The 26,890-nt window shown below is 42.7% G+C and overlaps 1 protein-coding gene across 3 annotated transcripts in view; it reads right to left on the reverse strand.

Annotated features, from left to right (window-relative positions):
• LOC126001132 (dehydrogenase/reductase SDR family member 2, mitochondrial-like) overlaps nucleotides 1-26,890 on the reverse strand; it is a 230,772-nt gene that overhangs the window by 197,576 nt on the left and 6,306 nt on the right. For 2 of the 3 annotated variants that reach the window (XM_049768333.1, XM_049768332.1), the window contains exons 3-7: nucleotides 26,642-26,819; nucleotides 26,193-26,294; nucleotides 24,668-24,738; nucleotides 23,908-23,959; nucleotides 23,592-23,631 (exon numbers count right to left, since the gene is read on the reverse strand). In XM_049768333.1, coding sequence (XP_049624290.1) covers nucleotides 23,592-23,631; nucleotides 23,908-23,959; nucleotides 24,668-24,738; nucleotides 26,193-26,294; nucleotides 26,642-26,819 — 443 coding nt within the window. Of the gene's footprint in view, nucleotides 1-22,214; nucleotides 22,732-22,993; nucleotides 23,053-23,496; nucleotides 23,632-23,907; nucleotides 23,960-24,667; nucleotides 24,739-26,192; nucleotides 26,295-26,641; nucleotides 26,820-26,890 lie in introns of those variants that run through there. The other variant, XM_049768331.1, reaches the window with a different exon arrangement.

A 26,890-nucleotide genomic window follows, 5' to 3' on the forward strand; every position in this document is an offset into this window, starting at 1 on the left:
CATACATTTTTAATCCTATCTTTTTTTTTTTTTGGTTTTGTTTGGTTTTGTTTCGTTTTGTTTTGTTTTAATCTTTTTTGGGTATGTGACCTGTTTTTGTTTTCCTCTCTGTCCACCCCCAAATGCACCAACAATATAACGAAGCACCATTTCTCCCTGCAAAGGCACACTAAATAAAAGGGGAAATCTCTCACATAAAAAAGAGCTTTTATCTACTAGAGATAGAAACTCATAGTTGTTTACAATATAGGGATAACTCCTACCTTGAAAATATGTCATGTGGAATCAACTTAGACTTCAGGAGAGTAGATCCCATCCATCGAACCTTGAACCCTGGATCCCAGTCACAGAAATGGCACAGTCCTTCACAACAGCTGCAAGTAACAAACCCCATCCAAGACAACCTTATTACTGCTGGAACACCAACGAGTGCCAGCTCTAATATGATATCCTGACAACGAGGAAAAGGGGAACAACTTGACTTAAGAGCAGGTTATCCTGGCCCTCTAGCCACTGATAAGACAAAATCAGAAGACTTGTCACCCGCTGGTAGGTCCAAAAACCAAGAACGCGATTTGCAGAGGACTGGCTGCTAGAACCATGACCAGACTGTATATATCTTGGGACCAATAAAAAAGCCCTAACCTAGGGTTTGAGCTACAACCTGCACAACAACCATGATCCCAGTTCCAAAGGTCTGGCAGAGACCATTGTAACGGAATGGGGCTTCTGGAAACACAAGGAAAGGCATTATCCTAGGTGCCATCCCAGATTTAGTGCCAAGACCAAGACCAACAACCACAGAAGATGGACTAAAATAATATTGATGGAACAGAACTTCTACAACCACTAAGACTGACTTCATCATAAGTCCCACCCCTGTAACTGTGCCGATACTGAGATTGCTAGATACAGAGGACTCACTATATCACCCAGGAAGGACCAGAAGCCTCCCAAACATCACAAATGGACCACCGGGAGAATAAAGGATCATGAACAGAGTCTATAGTGGATCCCATGACAATATACTCCAAGGGCGGAGAAACCCCATACATCTTAGGCCATGTGAATCCCTTTTTGAATGACCCCAATATTTACTGTGCCTGGGCAGGGAGAAAAAAATCTTGTTTATTTTTCATATATTACTTTTTATCTTCATGTACTACTATTATCATTTTATTTACCTATTTATTTTTGGTCGATTTCTTTGTTTTAGTGTGGTTATTGAAGTTATTGCCTCATTTATCTTTTTTTTTTCTTTCTTTCTTTCAGATTTTTGGGAGGCACCAGGCAGCGCTCGGGGATTTTTCCTGGCTCCGGGCTCAGAGATTGCTTCGGGCGGGCATGAGGGACCATGTGGGGCACCAAGATTCGGGCCGATGACCTCCTGCATGAAAGGCAGACGCCTTGCCTCTATATTATCTCTCTGGCCCCTTCTTTTCCCTCTCCATGTGCTATGCCATGGTGCCTATCTCAAGATCACAGCGTTTTTGTTTTTTTGGTTTTTTTTTTGGTTTTTTTTGGTTGTGTATTTGTTGGTTTTGTTCTGTTCTGGTGGTGCTTAGCGTTCGCATTGGAACTCTTAATAGATATTTGACACTGCATTTCGTAGGGGTCGAGTGTTTCACCTTCTTTTTCTCCTTCACCTCTCAAATCGATGACGAGAGCCTCTAGAAGAATTTTGCTTATTTCCGGCGTATTAGACTTTTACCCCAGTTTATCACTTTTCTCCTCTTCAAACAAAACCACATAACTTGAACTACCTTCTCCTGCCTCCTAACTAGAGGGGGAAATAAAGGAGGCATCAGGACCAAACAGGTGTAAGACTACGAAGTAATAGGATAGGTACAGAGGGGACCACATGTTCTAGCAGCCCTAGGGGTGAGGGAAGAGGATATGGGTGGTAGGACAAAAAGGGAGGTGTAGGGAAGACAAACCGGTGATGGGAATCCCCTTTGATCTTATGTAAATATGTAACTAAGATATTATTGTCAACAATATGTAAGCCACTATGATCAAAATAAAAATTATGTTAAAAAAAAAACTTGAAGAGGAGGGTGTAGAGAAGGCCATTGCTCTTCACTGCATTATCCATCAGCAGGCCCTTTGCAGTAAATGCCTGCCATGTGACAATGTGATGTCTGTTGTTGTGAAATGCATCAACCAAATCAGATCCAGGGGCTTAAAGCACAGGAGGTTCCATGCTTTTTTAGAGGAAGTGGAGTCAGAATATGGAGATGTGCTCTATTTCACTGAGGTATGTTGGCTCAACAGGGGAAATGTCCTGAAAAGATTTTTTGAGTTGAGAGAAGTGAAGGTCCCGGAGAGATAGCACAGCGGAGTTTGCCTTGCAAGCAGCTGATCCAGGACCAAAGGTGGTTGGTTCGAAACCCGGTGTCCCATATGGTTCCCTATGCCTGCCAGGAGCTATTTCTGAGCAGACAGTCAGGAGTAACCCCTGAGCACCGCCGGGTGTGGCCCAAAAACCAAAAAAAAAAAAAGAAGTGAAAGCCTTCATGGAGAAGGATGGGAATGCTGTTTCTGAGTTGAGTGATCACAAATGGCTCATGGACTTAGCTTTTCTTGTTGACAACACACATAAGCTGAATTACTAAACCAGATGTTACAAGGCCTGGGACAGCTTATCAGTGCTGCCTATGACAACGTGAGAGCATTCTCCACAAAACTTGTGTTATGGAAATCCAAGCTCTCTCAGACAAACCTTTACCATTTCCCAACATGCAAGGAACTTGTGGATGCAGGCATACCATTCAGTGGTGAGAAATATGTTGATGTTATTTTTAAGCTAGAGAAAAAATTTGATCACAGATTTGCAGACTTCAAAAAGCACAGAGCCACTTTCCAAATTTTTGTGGACCCCTTTTCCTTTGATGTGCAAGATGCCCCTCCTGTGCTTCAAATGGAGCTCATTGACCTGCAATGCAACTCTGATCTCAAAGCCAAGTTCAGGGAGATTAGTAGAAAAGCAGACATGCATGGGCAATTTTTGAGAGAATTGCCCCCCCCCCAGCTTCTCTGAGCTTTCCTGAATGTTCAAGCGCACCATGTGCCTTTTTGGGAGCACATATTTGTGGGAAGTTATTCTTCATATTGAACTTCAATAAGTCAAAGTACAGGTCTAGACTTGATGATCATCTTCAAGCCATACTGAGGGTCTCAACTGCTTCCTCTCTAAAGCCAAATGTGGTTCGGATTTGTGAGAAGCGCTGTCAAGTGTCTGGCAGCGAGGAATAGGCATAAGATGCCATGTTCAGAAGAACTATTTATGATCTTCACACAATGTTCTATTCATGTTCAGAAGAAATAATTAAAACTGTTAATAATGAAAAAAATAAAAGAAAAAACTGTTAATGACGTTTTAGGACTTTTTTTTTGTGAAATCCCTTACGCGGCCCTGTCTCACCCCGACTTTGCCTCCTGTGGCCCCCAGGTAAATTGAGTTTGAGACCCCTGCTATAAGATTATAAGAGTCCAAAAATGTATCCATTTCTTCCAGGTTCTCATGTTATGTAATAACATAGTCTCTGATAACCCCTTGAATCTGTGCAGTATCTATAGTGATCTCCCCCTTTTTATTTCTCATCCAGTTTATCAAGATTCTCTCCATCAATTTCTTTGTGAGTATAACTAGTGGTTTATCATTCTTGTTTATTTTTTTGTTGTTTTTTTGTTTGTTTGTTTGTTTTTTTAATTTTTTGGGCCACACCTGGTAACACTCAGGGGTTACTCCTGGCTATGTGCTCAGAAGTTGCTCCTGGCTTGGGGGACCATATGGGACACCGGGGGGATCGAACCGCGGTCCTTCCAAGGTAGCGCAGGCACCTTACCTTTAGCGCCACCGCCTGGCCCCTCTTGTTTATTTTTTTAAAGACCCAACTTTTGCTTTTGTAGATCTTTCTGATTGTTTTTAAATTTTCACTTCATTGATTTCTGCTCTAAACTTTGTTATTTCCTTCTGCCTGTAGTATATGGAAAGGTTTCCGTAAGATTTTTCTTTGCTTGTTGCCCCACCTTGACCTTCCAGGTGGGGGCGCTGTTGAGAGACGAATAAATAGTTTAGGAGCAAGGTGTTGGAGATCTTTTTCCAGAGTTGGCTGGCTGGATCTAGGTGTGTCTTGGAGCTAGCAGCAGGCTGACAAAGGACTCTTTTTGACCAACCTTTTGCCTCTTAACCCTCTTGTCTGTGTGGATTATTTGCTGCGGATAAATATTACCAAGATCTTCCCCCTAAAGAAGACAAGAGAATGGGAATCAATTTCTCATTCTGGGAGCTCTTTGCAGATACTCAAACAATCAACAAAGGAGTAAATGGGACCCAACAAATGGGGCAACAAAAGCCTGTTTTCAAAACGTATGTTCTTTATATATGCTTTTGTGCATTGTGTATAGGGAAAGATTAATAGAAATATAAAAGTTCAGGAAAATGGGTAAATGGCGTAATAGAAACATGAAAGTTCCAGGAATAAATGCTTGATTTTAATTAGCATTAAGAGGTATAGGAACTAGGAAGTTCCAAGATATTGCTTGGTAGAAAGCATTAAAATTTTTCAAATTACAGGTGTATGGTGTATTTTGCAGAAAAGTTATGTTTTTGGAAAAGGCTAATATGTTAATTTTCACTTTAAACCTTGTTGCTATGGAAATATTACCCGTCCTTGGCTATAGGCGGGAACCAGAAAAACAAAGGATAACTTATGCTCTTTGTTTATATTTTAAAAAATGGGGGGCAGATGTAGCCCCGTCCCCCCATTCTTCTTGTGTAATCTTACCTACAAGAAAGATCCTCCCATTTCTGGAAGGGGTCTGGGAGGTTTCAAAAGGTTTGGTTCAGGGGCAAAAGAAAATTTGCATGGATGGAGTTGGAGAAGGTGCAGAAGAGATGGCTAAAAGACAAGTTAGAATGCAGGGCTGAATTAGGATCCAGCATAAATGGTTATGATAGGCCACACTCATTGGCCAGGGCAAATTAAGATGTTATCTCCTGAAGAAGCCTGCCTGTGAATGGATTTTCTCTTTGCCCGCCAACCTGAACGGGTGGACCCGCCAGATGGTGGGGGTTGAAGACACATGGTGCTGGGATGGCAGAAAAAGGCCCTCCATTCATCCCATCACCATCCAACTCCTTCCAAAGGGCCACTTTATTACTTTATACTACACTGCCTACCTATGTTTGGCTCTTTTGTTGATCATTTTCTAATTTTTTATAAACTTTGTCATTAAGCTTTTTATAGCCTTCATCTTTCTTTCTGATGTGTGCTTGCTAATTATATTAGATTAATTTAAATTAATTTTTGATTAATTTAATTAATTAATTAAATTTTTCTCTTAGTACTGCTTTTGCCTTGTCCCATAAATTATGGTAACTTGAGGACACAAAATTTATTATTTAAAGAGCATAGAAAAAATAAAAAACTATTGTTTCCAGACATCTTTTCTGCTCAGTATTGTCTTCCACACACAGTGTTACCAGAGAGACCAAAAACACATTATGATAAACAAAGATTCAACGGAGCAATTAACATTTTTTACCAGGGAAAAGATATCTCAGTAAGAGTACCTATAGGGAATGACTGTATGAACAAGAAAGATCAACAGGTTGAAGCACATTCATTACATATAGTAGGGTTCCAGCTTTGTGAACTTAATCACATTACAAAGACCCCACTTAGTATAGTTACTGATTTTTATTTACTTTTTTTTCTTTTGTTTTGGGGGCCATACCCAGAGATGCTCACATCTCTGTACCAAGTAATTGTGTCATATTTTTCATGAAGGATATTGCTCTGTAGTTTTTTTTATGTTTTTTTTTTCTTTTTCTTTGTTTGAAAGCCATGCTTGGCAATGCTCAGAGATTACTCCTGGAGCTGCATTCAGGAATCACTCCTAATGGGAATCAGGATATGAGGTTCAAACCTGGGTTGACTGCATGAAACAGGTATCAAATCTGGGTGACCAAGTACAAGGCTGCCCTTGCCTGCTGTACTATCAGTTCGGCCCCAATTTCTTCTTTCTGTTTCTCCTTTTACAATTTTTTGGTCTTTGGTTTTAGCATCAAGATAAAAATCTTTAAAAATTCATAAAAATGATTGAGAAATGTCCTCAAAAAGTAAATGAAAGGAATTTAATTTGGAAAAGAAGTCAAGCTATAAATATGTTCAGGTAACATAATATACATATTTTAAAAGATCTACAGGCTCCATTTAAAAGCTATTGAAAATAATAAATTTATATGGTATAGTGGCAGTCTACGAAACCATGCACAAAATTTTTTTGTGTTTTTTGTAAGAAAAAAATAAATAAGTATAACCAGAGCCTCATCCTCCAAAATGATGATCTAGTGAGATTTGGGTCTGGAAGCAAAGGATGATGCAGGAAATAACCCATACAGTGAAAGGTACAAGAACGAGTACAGGAAATTTATTACTCCAGCAAGAAGACCAAACACCCAAGATTTCTGTTCCTATGAAGGAACATAGCTCAGTGAAAGAAGGCCAGAAAAAGAGCCTCTGCCTTCCTCAGAAACCTGCTTTTATTGACAAGAATCGGGCCCAACCCTAGAGTGGGAGAGAAATACCAAGTAGGGAATAATCCAATATCCCATCACCAGATCCCATCACCACCACTCCCTAGGGTGGACTACAAATATAGACTAGGGTGAGACCAGTAATCCAACAAAGAAGCAAAATGGAGGTGGCTTAAAGGACATGCTTTACAAGGGGAAAGCCCTGGGTTTGATTCCTGGTACTGCCTGGTCCATGGATAACTGCCCCCAAAATAATAAATAAAAATTGAAAGCAATACAAAGCCGGAGTGATAGTGCAAGTGGTAGGAATGTTGCCTTCCACATAGCTGACCCAGGATGGACCTTGGTTCAATCCAAATTGGTTCCCCAAGCCAGGAGCGATTACTGAGCGAATAGGCAGGAGTAAACCCTGAGTGTCACTGGGTGTGGCTCAAAAACAAACAAATAATAAAAAAAAAAGAACTCAATATCACTTCACTTCTATGAGCATGGCTTATGTCAAACAGCCAGAAACAGTAAGCACTGGTGAGGGTGCAGTGAAAAAATTCCTCAGTCTCTGATGGTGGCAACAATACTAGTGCAGCCTCTATGGAAAACAGTATAGAGGTTCCTCACAGTACCAACAATAAGTCAGCCACACAACCCAGCAATTCTACTCATAGGCACATTGCTGAGGATTATCAAAATCCTCACTCAAAAAGATATTCATATCCCTATATGAACTCAGCAGTACTTACATTAGCCATGATATGGAGACAGCCCAGACGCAATGACAAATCACTAAAGAAGTGTGTTAGATGGACACAATGGAATATCATTCAGCTAAAAGAAATGATGGGGGGAGGGCAAAGAAATAACAAAGCAGTAGGGCCTTGCACGAAACAGATCCAAGACAGAGGTTTGAATCCCAGCATCCCATATGGACCCCCGTGTCTGCCAGAAGTGGTTTCTGAGCACAGAGCCAAGAGTAACCCCTGAGCACCCCCAGGTATGATCCCCAAAAAATGAAAGGAAGAAGAAAAGAAAGGAAGGAAGGAAATAAGGAAGGGAAGAAGGAAGGAGGGAAGGAGGGAGGGAGGAAGGAAGGAAGGAAGGAAGGAGGAAGGAAGGAAGGAAGGAAGGAAGGAAGGAAGGAAGGAAGGAAGGAAGGAAGGAAGGAGGAAGGAGGGGGAGGGAGGAGGGAGGGAGGGAGAGAAGGAAGGAAGGAAGGAGAAATGAAAGAAAGAAAGAAGAAGAAAGAAGGAAAGAAAGAAAGAAAGAAAGAAAGAAAGAAAGAAAGAAGAAGAAAGAAAGAAAGAAGGAAGAAAGAGAGAAAGAAAGAGAAAGAAAAAGAAAAAGAAGAAAGAAAGAAAGAGAGAGAAAGAAAGAAAGAGAAATAGAATGAAAGAATCAAACAAAGAAAGAAAGAAAGAAAGAAAAAGAAAGAAAGAGGAAAGAATGAAGAAAGAAAGAAAAGAAAGAAAGAAGAAAAGAAGAAACAAAGAGAAAGAGAAGAAAGAAAGAAAGAAAAGAAAGAAAGAAAAGAAAGAAAAGAAAGAAGAAAGAAAGAGAAAGAACGAGATGAGGATGGGGTTCAGAGAGATAGAGATGGAGGTAAGGTGTTTGCCTTTCATGCAAAAGGTCATTAGTTAGAGGGGCCGGCGAGGTGGCGCTAGAGGTAAGGTAGCCAAGCGCTAGCCAAGGAAAGGACTACAGTTCGATCCCCCAGGTTCCTATATGGTCCCCCCAAGCCAGGGGCAATTTCTGAGCGCATAGCCAGGAATAACCCCTGAGCATCAAACGGGTGTGGCCCGAAAAAAAAAAAAAAAGGTCATTAGTTCGAATCCCAGCATCCCATATGGTCACCTGAGCCTGCCAGGAGTGATTTCTGAGCATGGAGTCAGGAGTAACCCTTGAGCACTGCCAGGGGTTACCCAAAAATCAAAAAGAAAAGAAAAAAAAAAAAACATGAGGGGGCTGGAGCAATAGCACAGTAGGTAGAGCATTTGTCTTGCACATGGCCAACCCAGGTTCAATTCAATTTCAAAGTGCAGAGCTAGTAGTAGTCTCTGAGTGCCACCAGGTATAGCCCAAAAACAAAAACCAAAAATTAAAGATGAAATGTTAACTTTTGTGACAATATGACCCAAAACTCTTATAAATAAATAAATAAATAAATAGGGAGGTATAATCTCTTCCATATATTAAACATTGTGTAGAATTGACCAAACCTATCCCCCATTTTCAGAAAACATGTTCTCTTTCTTTCTTATCTTCATTGCTTTCTACCTTCTCTCTTTCTTTTTTTTTTTTTTGTTTTGTTTTGTTTTTGTTTTTTTGGGCCACACCCGGCGGTGCTCAGGGGTTACTCCTGGCTGTCCGCTCAGAAATAGCTCCTGGCAGGCACGGGGGACCACATGGGACACCGAGATTCGAACCAACCACCTTTGGTCCTGGATCGGCTGCTTGCAAGGCAAATGCCGCTGTGCCATCTCTCCGGGCCCTACCTTCTCTCTTTCACTCTGACTTTTCTCCTCATCTCACTTCTGCAGCAGGGACTTTTATCCCACTTCCAAAGAACATATAGGATCTTCTCCTTTTTATTTTATTTATTTATTTATTTATTTTGGTTCTTGGATCACACCCGGCAGCTCTCAGGGGTTACTCCATGCTCTATGCTCAGAAATCGCTCCTGGCAGGCTCAGGGGACCATATGGGGTGCCGGGATTTGAATCACTGTCCTTCTGCATGAAAGGCAAACACCTTACCTCCATACTGTCTCTCCGGAACCAAGGATCCTCTCCTTCATTCCTTCATTACTCTAAGTGCAGTAGTCTCTCTCTCTCTCTCCTCTCTCTCTCTCCTCTCTTTCTTCTCTATCTCTCTCTCTCGCTCGCTCGCTCTCTCTCTCTTTCTCGCTCTCTCTCTCTCACTAACTCAGGGCTTATTCCTTTCTTTTTTTTAAGGCTTACTCCTGACTCCTCTCTCAGCAATCACTCCTGGCAGTGCTCAGGTGGACCATATTGAACCTGGGTCAGCAGCATGCAAGTCAAACATCCTCCCCACTGTACAATCTCTTTGGCCCTGCAGTAGTCTCTAAACTGATCTTTTCACTACTGACCTGCATAGCCATTCTCCCTCACTCTGCAGCTAAAATTCACCCAGCACAACTTGGGGAAATACTTCCCACCCAGCCTTCAGGGGTCATTCCCAGTGCTGATTGAGGGACTATACAGTGCCAGACCTCAGTTCTAGGGCTCCCACACATGACACCTGTACTCCAGTCCATGGAGCCATCTCCCTGGATCCAGATTTCTTGTCTTAAACATAAGTACCTCTGCATAACACCCTACAATAGCTCACATACACTCAGAATCAAAATTTAAATTACATTTTTGTTTTTGAGCACACCTGGTGGCACTCAGGGGTGACTGCTGGCTCTGCTCTCAAAATTACTCCTGGCAGGCTCAGGGGACCAAGGTGTAAACCTGGGTCAGCTATATACAAGGCCCTACCAGCTGTGCTAGTGCTCCAGCCCCAAAACTTAAATTCTTTACTTGACTTGCAAAGTACTATAGGAGCTACAGGAGTCTTTTATTCCCACTATGTTGACTCGCCACAATCACAAGCCTGCCCCAGCATCTCCAACCTTTTTCTTTCCCAGATGTAGCAGCTCAGGTCTGCCCTGAGAACTTTATTGCCAAGAATCAGGCCCTAGTGAGTAGGACTGAAGCAGAAACAACAAGGATTAAGAGAAGAGAAAGAAATAAAATAAAAAAGGGAGGTAGAGCAGAGAGATAGCATGGAGGTAGAGCATTTGCCTTGCATGCAGAAGGTCACTGATTCGAAGCTCGGCATTCCATATGGTCCCCTGAGCCTGCCAGGAGCAATTTCTGAGCATAAAGCCAGGAGTAACCCCTGAGCACTGCTGGGTGTGACCCAAACCCCCCCAAAAATAATAAATAAATTAATAAATAAAATAATTAAGAGATAAACAGCATGGAGTTAGCACAGCCTCATAGACTGAGGATCCTGACTGTCCTCCATGTACATTATTGCTTACAACCAGTAATCATTAGAAAGAGAAGAACATTCTTTGGTCAGATTCCCAACTATCTTTATCTGTCTTGGCTAGACTTTTACACATCTGAAGGCCTCAGTTTATTAGGATAAATATTTTTGTAATGGGACTTCTCTAAGAAATATTCTTCCAGCAGAGGAGACAGAGATAGAGCAGTTAAAGGATCCCCACTCGGGTAGCATTCTGCCTCTGGCATCAGCATTCTAGGTTGAAAGTTCCCCAAACTGACCATCCTGTCCTCTTCTTTATCTAGTCTCCAACTCATTATGCTTAGAAGCTCCTATCACAGTCCCTGGCCCCTGGCCCCAGAGGCTCCCACTTTCTTCTTCTTCTCCTTTATTTTCTCAGTACACTTTTCTCTCTCTGCCTCACACTTTTTCTTGTTTATGTATTACTTTGCTATTAGAATGTAAGCCACAACTGATCATGATAAGTACTATTTATGTAGCAATTATTTTGTTCTAAGCACTTTTGCAGGTCAAACCTATTGTATATGTAAACATTTCAATGGGGTTATTATGTTACTAACCCTATCCTGATCAGTGATTGTGCCCTACCCTAGGATGTGACCTGGCATTCTGCTCCCACTCTAGAGTAGTACCTGAGTCTGCTCCCACCCTAGGGTGGTACCTGATTCTGCTCCCACCATTGGGTGGTACCTGATCCCACCATTGGGTGGTACCTGATTCTGGGGTATAAAAGCAAGGGTCTGTGGAAGGCGAGGGGCTTTTTCCTGGGGCTGATTCTGGGGCCTTTCGGCTTCAGCCTCTTCCACGGAATACAAGCTTTTTCTTCAGAAGGCTGACTGCCTGTTAGCTTTCTTCCCGCCACATTCACCTCAAAACCACCGGCTGAACAGGTTAACAGATGCGTGGTCCGAGCTGGAGGAGAAAGGCCTCATCCACCATCCCTCCATCAGTCAACCCCATCAAGGGCAGTATTGCAACATAATGGCACTCGAATAGGCTGAAGCTGGACCCTCAATAACTGTAAGTGAAATACTTCATTGGAAATTTCCTCTGCTGACCATTAGATGGTTTCTTTGGTTAGTCTTGTGGATTCTGCCACCTTTTTGCATACGCATTAGTTCTCTATTATTCAAGTGGATTATTCCATTTTGTTTTAAACCAATTGGTTTGGATCTAAGGAAAACCACTGCAGTTGAATGGTTGGGGTCTATATTTCAAATGAAATTTGGATTGTCTCCAACCGTCATAGTTTGTTGCACAGTTTGTGGAATTTCAGTGTGGGCTAATGTTATTGGTGGGCATAGGTATTTGCTAGTATTTAGGAAATAGAAAGTGTAGAAATGGTGAGGCTAAAACCAGTATGGATAATAAGGAAATCTTTCTGACGAAAATTCAGACCAAGGTTACAGGTTGACAAATCCAGCCCCACCATAAAAAATATAGGCATTATTCCTGGAAGAAAAACAACTCGGAATAATAATCTGAATCCAAATCTTAACACGAATGACCAATCTCTAGTGTTATCTCCACAAGGGAAGCCTGATTCTACTGAATCACATGACAGTAGTGAGTCAGACAATGATCAACCTCTGGTGCTAACTCCACGAGTGAGGCCTGATTCTATTCACAAAATTGAATCGCACAATAGTGCAGATTCAGATGATGAACCACACGCACGGCCTCAGAGCTCTATTCAGAGTAATTTTGCTAATCCGGCTTCATCCCCTTTACATGGGGTAAATGTTTCTAACTATGTACCCTTCAGATGGAAGAATTAAATCGGTTTAGAAAAGCATGTAGGGCCCGGAGAGATAGCACAGAAGCGTTTGCCTTGCAAGCAGCCGATCCAGGACCAAAGGTGGTTGGTTCGAATCCCGGTGTCCCATATGGTCCCCCGTGCCTGCCAGGAGCTATTTCTGAGCAGACAGCCAGGAGTAACCCCTGAGCACTGCCAGGTGTGGCCCAAAATCCAAAAAAAAAAAAAAAAGAAAAAAGAAAGAAAGAAAAAAAAAAAAGAAAAGTATGTAAAGAGTATGGCACAACATCACCATACAGTGTGGAGTTACTAAAACTTTGGAGTCATAACTCATCTTACACTTTGTATGATTTTAAAACAATCACTGATATATGTCTGTCATCTAAACAGTGAACTGAATGGGAAGTGTTCTATTCAGAAGGTGTAAAAGCCAAATTATATAGCCTGGATGGTATGAAAAAACAAGTGGCAGGGGTTACTCTATTGTATGAATTATTGATGGCAGAAAATCAATTTGCAAATATTCAGACACAAGCAGCTTTACCTAAAGAAATCTTAAATTTAATTAGGAATATTGCATTGTCTTCATGGGGAAAAAAATGATTGTAACAGCATTGGTATAGGAAACTTTTTAAAAATTACCCAAGGTCCTTATGAGCCATTTGTAGAGTTTCTGGGTATGCTTAAAGATGAGCTGAAGTTACAAATCGAAGATGAGGAGGTGAGAAACTTTCTAGTAAAATCTTTGACTTATTATAATGCAAATTCGGCCTGTAGATTAGTATTGAATACATTAAATGAAAAGGCAGATGTGAATGATTTCCTTTATGCTTGTGGGAATGTCAAGGGGAACCCCAACACCCACCCCACTTAGACTCAGTACAACCCTTCCAGTTATCAAGGGAACTATGCCTTACTCCCCTCGGGGACAAAGCACTTTCCGTAAACCAGGGTTTTGCTCAAAACACAGAAAAGGCTGTAATTGGGCAAAAGTTAGTAGATCCAGAAACCTCATTGATAGTAATCTGAGGAGAGGTTTCAACACAATCCCCAGGAGGCAAATCGTCTGCTACCATTGTGGAAAACAGGGGCATATCAAAAGAAATAGCCATCTTCTTTTAAATTCAGCTCCTCAAGGACACACATACAAGATGCAGGGAAACGCCCACAGGGCCTCCCCCCAGGCCCTTCCAAATCAGGGGCAAAGTTCACAGACAATAATTCTTCCCAGCCCAGCCCAAGGAAATTCATCATGACTAGGGAATTAATTCACGTTACATCAGGGAGTGTCGGATTAGACATATTATGCCCAGAGGACATTACAATTTACCCAGGAGCATACCCTTACATGTTAGAAACTGGCATTGTGGGCCCACCACCCCCAGATACTATGGGTTTGATTCTTGGCAGAAGTTCCCTCAACATAAAGGGTGTATCAATAACCACTGGTGTCATTGACTCAGATTCAATAGGAGAAATCATTGTAGTTATTACCGTACCAGTTACATGGACCTTTAAGAAAGGGGAAGCAATTGACCAGATTGTGAGAGTGCCTTATGTCTAATGTGGGAACTTAGATAAGAAAAGAATTGGAGGTTTTGGAAGCACAGATCGGGTGCTGCTCAAAACCCACTCATAGCTTTGATTTCTAAATTTAAAGATAAACACCCAATGATCAAACTTCACTTGGAAGGGCAACCCTTTGACGACATGATAGATATGGGTGCTCAGGTTACCATAATTTCTGATAAAGAATGGCCAGAAAATTGGCCTCTCTGGGAAATCTCGTGTTCATAAGAAGGAGAAGGAGGCCTGAGCTCCTGTCTATTGAGTACAAGGACTATGGTATTTTACGGCCCAGAAAATCAAAAAGCAATAATCAGACCTCATGTGGGCCCATTTTCACCATTGCTGTGGGGCCATGACCTACTCAAACAGTAGAAAGTAGAATTCCACATCCCATTAGCTCCAGAAGAGCCCAAAACTTCTCTTGATTTAAAAACCCAAAAATTTTAGTAGGGGCCACTACCATTAAAACCCCAGCACCAATAAAAATAAAATGGAAATCTGACAAACCAATTTGGACAGATCAGTGGCCCCTTAAAACTAATAAATTAAAGGTGCTGACAGGGGCCGGAGAGATAGCATGGAGGTAAGGCGTTTGCCTTTCATGCAGGAGGTCATCGGTTCAAATCCCGGCACCCCATATGGTCCCCTGTGCCTGCCAGGAGCAATTTCTGAGCCTGGAGCCAGAAATAACCCCTGAGCACTGCCGGGTGTGACCCAAAAACCACAAAAAAAAAAAAAAAGGTGCTGACAGAATTAGTAGAAGAGCAGCTAAAATTAGGACATACTGAACCTTCTTTTTCTCAATGGAATTCGCCTATATTTACTATAAAAAAAGAAATCTGGAAAATGGAGAATTTTGATGGATCTTAGAGCTGTAAATTTATCCATGATACCTATGGGCAAATTGCAGACTGGTTTACCATCACCTGTAGTTATTCCAAGGAAAGGCCACTAATTGTAATTGATCTGAAAGACTGCTTCTACCATATTTCTATTCACCCAGATGATAAAAAATGTTTTGCATTCTCAGTTCCTTCTCAATAATACCCATCCCTGCAGACGTTTCCAATGGACTGTTCTCCCACAAGGCATGCTGAATTCCCCAACAATGTGCCAGTTTTTTGAAGATAAGGTTTTGAGCCCTGCTCGTGAAAATTTTCCTCAAGCCATGATATTTCATTATACAGATGATATCTTCCTCACAATGAACAATGAGCCAAATTTACAAGACTTATACTCTTATGTTATTGACTGTTTACAAACATCAGGAATGAAAATAGCTTTAGAAAAAATACAGACAATGACACCGTATCAATATTTGGGTTTTATTTTGGACCAAACGTCAATAGTCCACAAAAAAATTCTATTAAAAAAGAAAACCTCAGAAGACTTAAAGATTTTCAGAGACTTTTAGGTGACATAAATTGGCTCCACCCTGCACTAGGAATCTCGAATGCAGAGTTGTTTAATCTGTTTAAAACTTTGGAGGGTGACCCTGCTTTAGATAGCCTGAGAAACTTAACAACAGCTGCCAAAAATGAATTGGATATCTTGAGCAGATTACAAAAATCGTTTCTCTTAAAATTCATCCTGGGAGAAAAGGTATTTCTGTTCATCTTCCCTACTATAGAAACCCCCACGGGGGCCTTGATGAAACAGGCAGGACCTTTGGAATGGGTGTATTTACATAACAAACAGCCTTGATCAGTTGTCCCCTACTTGCAACTGATTTCAGAGACTATTATCAAGGCAGGAATCAGATCTATATTTTTACTAGGTTTTGACCCAGATGTAATAGTTTTGCCAATACCAAAAAAAGAAATTGAGTCAATATTGCCTCTTAATAAATTTCTACAAAGGGCCCTCTCAGAATTCACAAGAGAAATATCCTCCCATTATCCAGCAGGAAAAACTTGGGACTTTTTAAAGAAAACTCAGTTTGTTATTTCTTCAATTGTTTGGGATTCCCCTATTCCCAATACCAAGGTTTTTTACATCGATGGATCTCAAAATGGAAAGGGAAGAATAACCAGAGACAACATTAATATGACCATAGATACCAAATATAAATCTGTACAGAAAGTTGAATTAGCAAAGTTAATTTACCTATTAGAAAATGTATCTGGGGCCCGGAGAGATAGCACAGCAGCGTTTGTCTTGCAAGCAGCCGATCCAGGACCAAAGGTGGTTGGTTCGAATCCCGGTGTCCCATATGGTCCCCCGTGCCTGCCAGGAGCTATTTCTGGGCAGACAGCCAGAAATAACCACTGAGCAACGCCAGGTGTGGCCCAAAAACCAAAAAAAAAAAAAAATGTATCTGAAGCATGAATATCGTTTCTAATTCTTTGTATGTGGTAAATTTATGTCATGTAATAGGCACTGCCTCCCTTAATGCTAATAACCCAATCATACAGAATTAACTTAAACGACTATAGCAGCTTCTTTAAAAATGAACTGAACCCATGTTCATCATGCATATTAGAGCCCACTCAGATCTTCCGGAACCGATGGCTCAAGAAAATAAAACTGCTGACTTGTTAGCAATGCCTATATTTAAATCACCTGGAGAGGAACATTTAGCTCTACACACAAATGCATGTCATTTACATGTGAATTACCAAATTCCATGGAGGCAAGCTAGAGAAATTGTAGAAAACTGTAACATATGTGCACCATTAACAAAAAAGACTCACATAGCAGGAGCAAACCCAAAAGGCTTACAGTCTAACAAACTTTGGCAAATGGAAATAACTCAAACAGATTTATTTCCAAGAAAACCTTATCTTCATATTATGGTGAACACTTATTCTTGGTTTATGTGGCAATTCCTATGTCTTCTTAAAAGTCTAAAGCAGGGGGCCGGGCGGTGGCGCTCGAGGTAAGGTGCCTGCCTTACCTGCGCTAGCCTAGGAGACGGACCGCGGTTCGATCCCCCGGCGTCCCATATGGTCCCCCAAGCCAGGAGCGACTTCTGAGCGCATAGCCAGGAGTAACCCCTGAGCGTCACCGGGTGTGGCCCAAAAACCAAAAAAAAAAAAAAAAAGTCTAAAGCAGTTTGTAGTTTTCTTTTACAATGTTTTTTTCTGTGATGGGTATTCCATATTCTATAAAAACTGATAATGGGCCAGCCTATGTTAGCAAAACTTTTGAATTTTTTGTAAAGAATGGTAGATAAGATATCTGAAGGGAATTCCTTACAATTGTAGGGGACAGGCCATTGTAGAAAGGACTCACAGAACCTTAAAAACTCAATTACAAAAAAATAGAAAAAGAGGCTTACCATCAACGGATTTGCTATCTTTGACTCTTATCACAGTAAATTACTTAAACATATCCCAAGGGGAAAGTTACACTGCAGCAGAAAGACATTGTAAAGAAGATATTCAGAGACAAGAAATAACCCATAAACCTATTTGGATCAAGGAGGATGAAAAAAGGATAGCTGGATATCTTCTCCTGAAAGGAAGGGGTTATGCCTATGTTTTTACAAATGACAACCCTCCCAAGAAATTTTGGGTTCCATTATGCCTTGTTAGAAATCGGGCTGGCACAAATGATCAGGTTCTGACTATAAACTCCCCTTCAGATCAAATACAAAATACTCAAAACACTAACAAGAGTAATATTGCTGAGGTTTCCGGGGTAGGGAACTGCGGGGTCCTGCAAGCCCCCCGGAGGGGCCCGGCCAGCGGGAATCGGCTGAGAGGCTCTCGGACGACCACACCTTTATTTAGCTGGGTTAGAAGGACAACCACACCTGTAAAAAATCTAAGAGAGGTTAGTAATAATGACCTCAGGCGATAAAACCGGTCTAAGGTACCTTTATTAGGCTCCAATATCTCTTATATAGAGAAGGAGAAGGGGGCAGGCAAAATACGGTGTCAATCATACATTTTGGCGCGAAAGCCATGAGGCAAAGGCAGTAAATCGTCTTCCAGAAGGGAGGGAGAAGCAGTGACAATTTTACAATCATTCCTAAGTCAGCAGCTTTCAAGGAATTGCCCTATGACCCTAAAGTAGGGTCTGTAGCCCACTTTCCGGAACTCTCAGCAGTTTATGGTGGGGCAAGCTTTGTTGCATAGCCATTAACTCCGGAATGAAGTTAAAGGGAGTAGCCTATATCTGGGAATGGTACCGGGTTGTTTGCTTTCTCTCCGGGCTTCAAAGTGAATTATATCTAGCAGCTGCAAATACCTTTCCTGTTAGCTCAAGGGCTTACAGCAAAGACTGCACGTAGGCAGCTTTTAGGTGAAAAAGCTGGGTAAAGACAGAAGACAGAAAAATTGATCTCTGACAGGAAACTCTCTCCAACAGGGAACAAGGATTTAGCTGTCACACACCATACATTGAGTGAGACTGACAGTAGTGTAAACCCTTAAACTCCAAGATGTAAAAGGAAAGACAGGAACCTGTCTTAACTGGGCTCCAAAATATAGGAAAATCTTGCTACATGAACTCAATATTGCAATGCCTGTATAATATTTCAGCCTTGACTCAGTATTTTTTAATTCTTTTCTTTTTATTTAAACAACTTTATTACATACATGATTGTGTTTGGGTTTCAGTCAAGTAAAGAACACCAACCCATCACCAGTGCAGCATTCCCATCACCAATGTCCCAAATCTCCCTCCTCCCCACCCAACCCCCACCTGTACTCTAGACAGGCTTTCTATTTTCCTCATACATTCTCATTATTAGGATAGTTCAAAACGTAGTTATTTCTCTAACTAAACTCATCCCTGTTTGTGGTGAGCTTCATGAGGTGAGCTGTTACTTCCAGCTCTTTTCCTTTCGTGTCTAAAAGTTGTTATTGCAAGAATGCCTTTCATTTTTCTTAAAACCCAAAGATGAGTGAGACCATTCTGTGTCTTTCTCTCTCTCTCTCTCTCTCTAACTTATTTCACTCAGCATAATAGATTTCATGTACATCCATGTATAGGAAAATTTCATGACTTCATCTCTCCTGACAGCTGCATAATATTCCATTGTGTATATGTACCACAGTTTCTTTAGCCATTCATCTGTTGAAGGGTATCTTGGCTGTTTCCAGAGTCTTGCTATGGTAAATAGTGCTGCAATGAATATAGGTTGAATTAGTATTTTCATCAAGATCATTATAAAAAGAATATTAACAAAAAAAATCCAATGGGGCATGAAGGTAAGTTAGCCGAAGAATTTGGTCAGCTCATCAAAACCATGGGAAATAGATTTCATAGATATATTAACCCTGAAAGCTTTAAAGTAACAATTGGTTTACTTAATGACCAGTTTGCTGGACACAAATCAGCAGGATCAACACGAACTACTGATGTTTCTAATAGAGGGACTACATCAGGATTTGCTTACTGTAAATCTAATGACAGATAAAACTATACATCTTATGGAAAATGAAAATTTTGAACAATTTAGTCCAGAACACCAAAAGGCTCATAAATCTATTATTTATGATCTCTTTCAAGGACAATTCAAATCTATACTACAGTGTGTCACATGCCACCAAAAGTCTGAGGTTTATGAGACATTTGTTCATTTGCCTCTGGCTGTCACATCTACAGATAAATGTACATTACAGGAATGCCTCTCTGAATTTTTTAAAGAAGAAGAGTTAAGGGATGACAACAAAATTCAGTGCAACAGTTTCAACACTAGAAGAGATTTTTCAAAGAAAACATATTTATGGAAACTGACACCAGTATTAATAATACACTTGAAACTTTTTTTTGAGGCAAATAAAAAAAATTGCACACTTATGTGGATTTTCCTTTAGAAGACCTCAATGTAATAGAATTCACTTCAGAGAATAAAAGCAAGATTAAGAAATACAACTTGGAGGGCCCGGAGAGATAGCACAGTGGTGTTTGCCTTGCAAGCAGCCGATCCAGGACTAAAGGTGGTTGGTTCGAATCCTGGTGTCCCATATGGTCCCCCGTGCCTGCCAGGAGCTATTTCTGAGCAGACAGCCAGGAGTAACCCCTGAGCACCGCAGGGTGTGGCCCAAAAACCAAAAAAAAAAGGGGGGCCGGAGAGATAGCATGGAGGTAAAGCGTTTGCCTTTCATGCAGGAGGTCATCGGTTCGAATCCCAGCGTCCCATATGGTCCCCCGTGCCTGAAAGGAGCAATTTCTGAGCCTGGAGCCAGGAATAACCCCTGAGCACTGCCGGGTGTGACCCAAAAAAAACAAAAACAAAAAAAAAACAAAGATATACAACTTATCATCAGTGTCAAACCATTATGGTAAAGTGCACTATGGACACTGTATTTCATACTGTAAAATTGCTGCAAGACAATAACAATCAATTTCGATGACAAAGAGATCAAAAAAGTTTCTAATACATTGGTGAAATCCACAACAGCATATATCCTGTTTTATACTTCTTAGAGATCTACAGTGAATACCAGATAATCATTTCACTTCCTTATCGGTTGCTATTAATGCTCTATGATTCTTTCCACAGGTATTATCAATGACTAGGATTGAAAATGGTTGAACCTCAATGTGTTTCCTTGCATGGTAGATTTATGTCTTAATTTCATTATTGCTCTAGGTCACAGTTAATCATAAAATCTTATAATTTAATTTACTCAAAGTTCACCTGCAAGAAAAATTTCTCATCATATTAATGTTGTTTACTTTTATAGGTATACTCATTTAACGACTCTCACTCTTTTTATTTTAACATCATTGCTTTATTTCTCTCAATTTAGGTTTTAAGACTGAAATGAATTTGGACCCAGAGAGATAGCACAGCGGCGTTTGCCTTGCAAGCAGCCGATCCAGGACCAAAGGTGGTTGGTTCGAATTCCGGTGTCCCATATGGTCCCCCGTGCCTGCCAGGAGCTATTTCTGAGCAGACAGCCAGGAGTAACCCCTGAGCAATGCCAGGTGTGGCCCAAAAACCCAAAACCCCCCCCCAAAAAAAAAGACTGAAATGAATTCATAATGCTGACATAACAATACTTTTAAGATTTACTCTCCTCACAGTGCTGCTCACCTATGATTGACTATCACAGAGTTACTGATATACAATAACTTTGTATATATACTGTTATATACTTACAGTAGACTTTCCCATGTTTGTATTGTGCATGAAATTCTCTTTCAGATCTGCTCTGCTCTGCCATAAAAAAATTTTTTTTGAATTTAAAATGATTCATCTAAACAGCTTGCCGGATTTACATTTTATAGCGCTTTTTGTTGATTCAGCTGAATTTTTTTTTCTTTTGCTCTATTTTGGATCCTTTCCAACAAATATTTTTTGGTAAGTATGAGTGAGTGTTATGGCCATATTTTTTGTGAAGTCTGTATGTGTATGTCTTGTTCTGTGTCTGTCTGTTTTGCATATTTTGTATATAGTTCTTTTTTCCTAACTTTATCTTCCCCAATTTAATCTTCCTTATCCTTCCCTCTCTCTTCCTAATCCTTAACATTTAATTTTCAGAAATCCCTTCACATACGCAAAATCATCTCCTTCAGCCACAACTACAAGCCTCCTGATCTCGGTCTGAGGAAGAAATCCTTGACTGTTGGAGTTTTGTACCCCATACCAGGCTGCAACCCGCTTTTCTGGACTCATCAAGTGTGTTTTGCTGCCCTTTTCGGAGTTCCAGACTCTTCATCTTTACCATTTCCTCTGTCCTTACACAGCCCCACCTCAAAGAACACAACAGAGCTACTGTGAACATAGACTTCCCATGACCTTCATGAGACATTGAACTCAGGCAGCCAGAGGGCAGGAAACAAAATGGGCTACCTCCAGCTTCAGTGTCCTTGGACTCTTCCTTACCAGGAGTCTCCAGGCTTGAGAATATTGAGTGTATTTTAGGAAAGAAATGTTTAAGGTGATAGAATGCTTTCCTTGCACATCAGGGCAACTCAAATGTGATCCCAAAAATCATATATGGTCCCCAAGCCCTCCAGGAATGATCTCTTAGCACAGAGCCAGAAATAAGTCTTGAGCACCTCCAGGTGTGACCCCAAAACTAGAATCAAAATGAAATGTCTAAAATATGAGACTGTTCCTCAATCCTGGCATGAGCCTGGTATGACCTGGTTTGAGCTTCCAATTCTGTCTTCAGATCTTTGGGGGCAGGGAGGGAATTACCAGCAGTGCTGAGGATCATGTGGTACTGGAATCAAATCTGGGCCTACTACATACAAATATGCTTCAACTTTTTTGGGAGGGTGGATCTTTACTCCTAGCTCTGTATCTGAGGTCGCCCTGACAGTGCCATATGTGCCGGAAATTGAGCTGGAAACAACCACATACAAGGTAAACCTCTATATTATGCTTCCATTATATTAGTTTGGCTTTGATTTTGGCTTTTTAATTTTTTCACAGTGCTTGGGATACACACGTGCAGAGCAAGTGCTCTTGCACAAACCTACATCCCCACCAACCACAACCCTTTAGGCCATTTCCCTGGCCTTCTTTCCATAGATTTTGTGGAGTGCAGGGGGCAAGGGAATAAAGAGAGCAAATCCTGCAGTGCTCAGTGGTTCCTACCACCGTGTTTGCAGGTTACTCCAGGGGAAGTTTGGGGCACCAAGTGGTATCAAGGATCAAACTCAGTCATATACAAAACTCCTAAATACAAAGCCTGAGCCAACTTTTGAGCCACTTCCCAGGCCTTTGTGCCCAGAATCTAGCCCAGCCAGCCTGAAACTACTAGCTAAAAGCCATAGGTCTGCACCCCTGCCCACACCCTAAACCCAGCCTCTTCAGAGGTTAGGGGAATAGCCGGCCACCACGATGTTCTGGCCAGTGATGTAGCTGGCTTCTGGGGAGCACAAAAACGACGCGATGCCTGCACAGTCTTCAGGCTGCCCGATCCTGCAGGGGAGAGAAAGGAAGGCAACAGCCATGAGTCAGGCTCTAGTTCTGCTTCTGGAAAGAACCAGTCAGAGAAGATTCAAAGCAATGCCACAGGAGGGAGCCCAGGATGGATTCAACCCTGAAGGACTGCTCACTCCAGAGCTGTGTGGACCCCAGACTAGAACACAAGAAATGGCCAGCAAACAGAATCTATCTTGAGACTGATGTAGCCACTCCTCCCTCCACATATGCAGATTGCCTAGTGTCAATTTCCTCTTGCCTCTGGATCTTGTTGGTTTTCTTGAGCTGGTCCCAGGCAGAATCCTCATACCCTTGGAACTGGAACAAAAGGAAGCAATTAGGGCCAGAGAGATAGTACAATGGGTGAGGTCAACACGGGTTTGATCCCTGGCAACTCCCTATAGTTCTCTGAGCCCAAGTTCCATAATACCTGATCTCAGAGCCTAAAGTAAGCCCAGAAGCACTAATGGGTTTGCCCTCCCCCCAAAACATAAATAAATAGAAGTAATGAGTAGTTGCTTCTATTAGAGCAAGATGGGAGGTGGTTCAATGAGAGAGGCCAAGGGGTTCAGGCACGTGGGACTCCAATAACATGATCACCCTTTCCAAAGCTAACTGGATGGACTAGGGCAGACTATGTTCAGAGGACAGGGAGCATGTCTGCTGTCAGGATGCCACTATGAAGCATCCCAAACTCCCACATCATTAAAGAACCTTTTCTTGGAGCCCAACAAGGACTTAGGAGGCATGCCCTGCCCTCACCGCTTTGCTGAACTCAGTATTGATCATGCCTGGAACCAGGCAGTTCACCCGAATGTGTTTTGGGGACAGTTCCAGCGCCAGTGTCCTGGTGAGACCCAGCAGAGCTGTTTTGCTGATGTTGTAGACACCCAGATCCTGGAAGGGGGTTAAAGGACATGGGAGTGAGAGACAAGTCACCTGTAGATCTTCATACCTGTGTCATGCTCAAAGCCTAGACACACTCCCCCAGCCTAGTCTGGGAGCAAATGCAAGATCTAGGTCACCCAGGCCTGGGCTCAGCTCAAGGCAACAAAAGTAAGCATTGGGGGCATAAGCATTGGGGGACTCTGTTCCAGGCACTGAGTCTGTGGGAATACCAGAGCCCTTCACCTTACCTGTTCCCAACCAAGAGCACATGGTGCTACCACTCACCACTATTGGTGTGTAGGCTGAAATGGAAGACACCAGGATGACGACTCCACTCCTAAGAAGACAGTGTCCAGGGGAAATAGGGGGCCAATAGCTGAGTACTGAGCAGCCATTGAGCAACACAGTCCCCACCGCAGGAGGACAGTCACTGCTGTCAACCCCACTTCCATAGCCAAGGCTCAGAGAGGCTCAATAATATCATCACTAAGTGGCCGAGTTGGAATCCCCACCCTCTCTAACTCCAGTCTCCATGCTTGAAATCACTTTCTCTACTGCCTCTCCCCAGAAGCCAGGCAGAATGGGCTTGGAACAAAGGATCCTACACTAAGAAGACAGCACAACAGCAAGGAACTTTCCTTTTGCCCAATTCATTAGGAAATGTCTAGAGCAAGATCCTAACATAAGCACTCTGCCCCTGGGACATGTAGAATATGGAACAAAAACTAAAAGCTAGGCACAAGGAAGGGCTTTGGAAGGACTTCCCTTTGTGGTCAGAAATGGGGCAAACCCTACTGCAAGCTATTGGCCACAAACTGTGGGACAGCATTCCCAGACCAGCAGGGAACTGGAAACATCACCTCTTCCCCAAAACCACTGCTCTAGGAAACAGCTGCACAAAGACAAACAGAAGAAGGGGACCTCAGGAAGACCCTTCTGTCCTCCAAACCTCCCAGCAACATCCCTATCTCTCCAGACACCATTCCTATGCCTCAGTCTCTCCAAATGCCACCAGTCCTAACTCCTGCCCTGCAGTCAGTCCTACCCCCTCTTCTCCATATGGGGCAGCAGCAAGCTCAACAGCAGAGCCGGGGACTTCACATTGATGTCCAGAATCTGGAATCAGAGCAAACGAAGGTTGAGACATAGCCTTCCCAGGACCTAGTCTTGCAAGACACGAAGATTTCCACCATTTGTGTGACAAAAGCAGGTTGTGTAAATGCCAAAGTCCAGGTGCATCAAATTGCTAATGGATAACAGAGAAACTAAGGGGAGGGGGGCAGGCCTGAGAGTAATGCCCAGTGACATGAACTGCTCAGGGTTCAAGGAAAAACTTGGGCCTTCTACAGAAGGTAGACTACACTCTGGTTGAGCAGAGAGGAGTGATACAGAGGCCATCAGGAAAAGATCAGAGGAGAACAGGTGGAAAGAAAGCATATGTGGGAGCTTGAAGATTCTTTGAGAATTCCTCTGTCTTTCTGTTAATATGTTTGTTCTCTTGTCTTGTCTGAAAAAATTAAAGACATACCCACAATGCAATTGGCTCAAACAAATCACATAGGTGTTATATGTGAAGAATGGAGACTCAGAAAGTAGTGCAGAAAAGCAAGAAGACTAAGGTTACCATCCCCATAGTAAATAAGGTAAATAAGTAAATAAGCACAGTAAATAAGGACTGAGCATTATTCTATTATTGGCTCACAAAGAATGCCCCATGTGAACACTTCTGCATACTCGGGTTTCTTGCAGGCTTGTCTTTGAGCTTTCCTCTGCCAACACAAAGAGGAATACACAGCAGAGAAGGGTTGTTCTTGGAGTTAGGATCCCATTTTGATGTTGCCTGTTCCTAATACCTAGGCTAGACAGAGGCTGTCTGGGGACTCGGTTGTGGGTCTAGTGACAGGACAGAAGGAAGAGAGAAACTGTCTTGTTTTTGAACACCACACCTTGCAGTCCTCAGGGGCTAGTCCTGGCTCTGTGCTTAGCAGTGATCACTGTAATGCTCTGAGAACCATATGCAGTGCCAGGGACTTGAACTGTCTCTCAGTTGCCTCAGTGGTGGGCAGGACAACTACCTTGTCTCCTGGCCTATCTCTCTAGCCCCAGAAAAAAGGAACAGTCAAGGAAAGGATCTGGCCAAGCTGATGCTAGAATAGAGTGCCAGTTGGATGGAAGGAAGGAAGGAAGGAAGGAAGGAAGGAAGGAAGGAAGGAAGGAAGGAAGGAAGGAAGGAAGGAAGGAAGGAAGGAAGGAAGGAAGGAAGGAAGGAAGGAAGGAAGGAAGGAAGGAAGGAAGGAAGGAAGGAAGGAAGGAAGGAAGGGAGAGAGGGAGGGAGGGAGGGAGGGAGGGGAGGGAAGGGGAGGGAAGGAGGGAGGGAGGGAAGGAAGGAAGGAGGGAGAGAAAAAAGGAGAAACCCCACAACAGGAAGCAGCTGGAGGGACAGAAAGGGGAAGGAGTGCTGAGGGGAGTGGCTGTCTTGTGTCTTGTGTCCTGGCTGTCTCTGGGCAGGGTGGGGAAGAGGGCTCAGCTCAGAGGACATTTCACACCCTTAGCCACTCCCTAGGCCTTACCTTGTCCCACACCTGCTCACTGCTTTCCAGAGTGCTCCCTACCAGGGGGTTGACCCCTGCAGTGCACACCAGGAAGTCTACAGCCCCACAGTGCTCCAAAGCCTGGGGAAGGGATGACAGAAAGATCAGAGACATTGGAGTGGCTCAGTTCCTCCCAAAATCCCTGCAGAACACCCCAGGTGCAAGGGGGAGGCCAAGTTTACAGGTTACTTCTGGGCCAGAAGCAGTGGGTGACAAGGTGTGGCAGAAGCAAACTCTGAATGCAGGGTCTGTGGTGGACAGACATGGATACACCTGGCCACCTGGCAGGGGAGCAATTCTGCTCAGTAAGACAAGGAGTAAGCATGACCTGGGGAGGTGGCCCGCAGCCAGTCCCTGACCCTCCTGGGACTGTGCCACGAAAGATAAATATAGTGTGTGTGGCCCTGGGTGCTATTTCTCCCACTCACCTTTGCCACCAGTCTCTCACGGTCCTCGGCCTTCCCCACATGGCACACGGTGCCGGACACGCTCAGCCCCTCACCCTGCAACATGGCCACAGTGCGGTCCACATTCTGCTGCTTCCGGCTGCTGACCACCACGTGGGCCCCGTCCTGGGCCAGACGTCGGGCCACAGCCAGGCCGATCCTGCAAAGGAAGACAAGTCAACCTCAGCATCAAGCTCCATTGTGCTTTCTCTCCTGGAGGCCAGGTGGCCT

Source organism: Suncus etruscus, chromosome 2 (genome assembly GCF_024139225.1).
Source record: "Suncus etruscus isolate mSunEtr1 chromosome 2, mSunEtr1.pri.cur, whole genome shotgun sequence".
NCBI lineage: Eukaryota > Metazoa > Chordata > Mammalia > Eulipotyphla > Soricidae > Suncus > Suncus etruscus.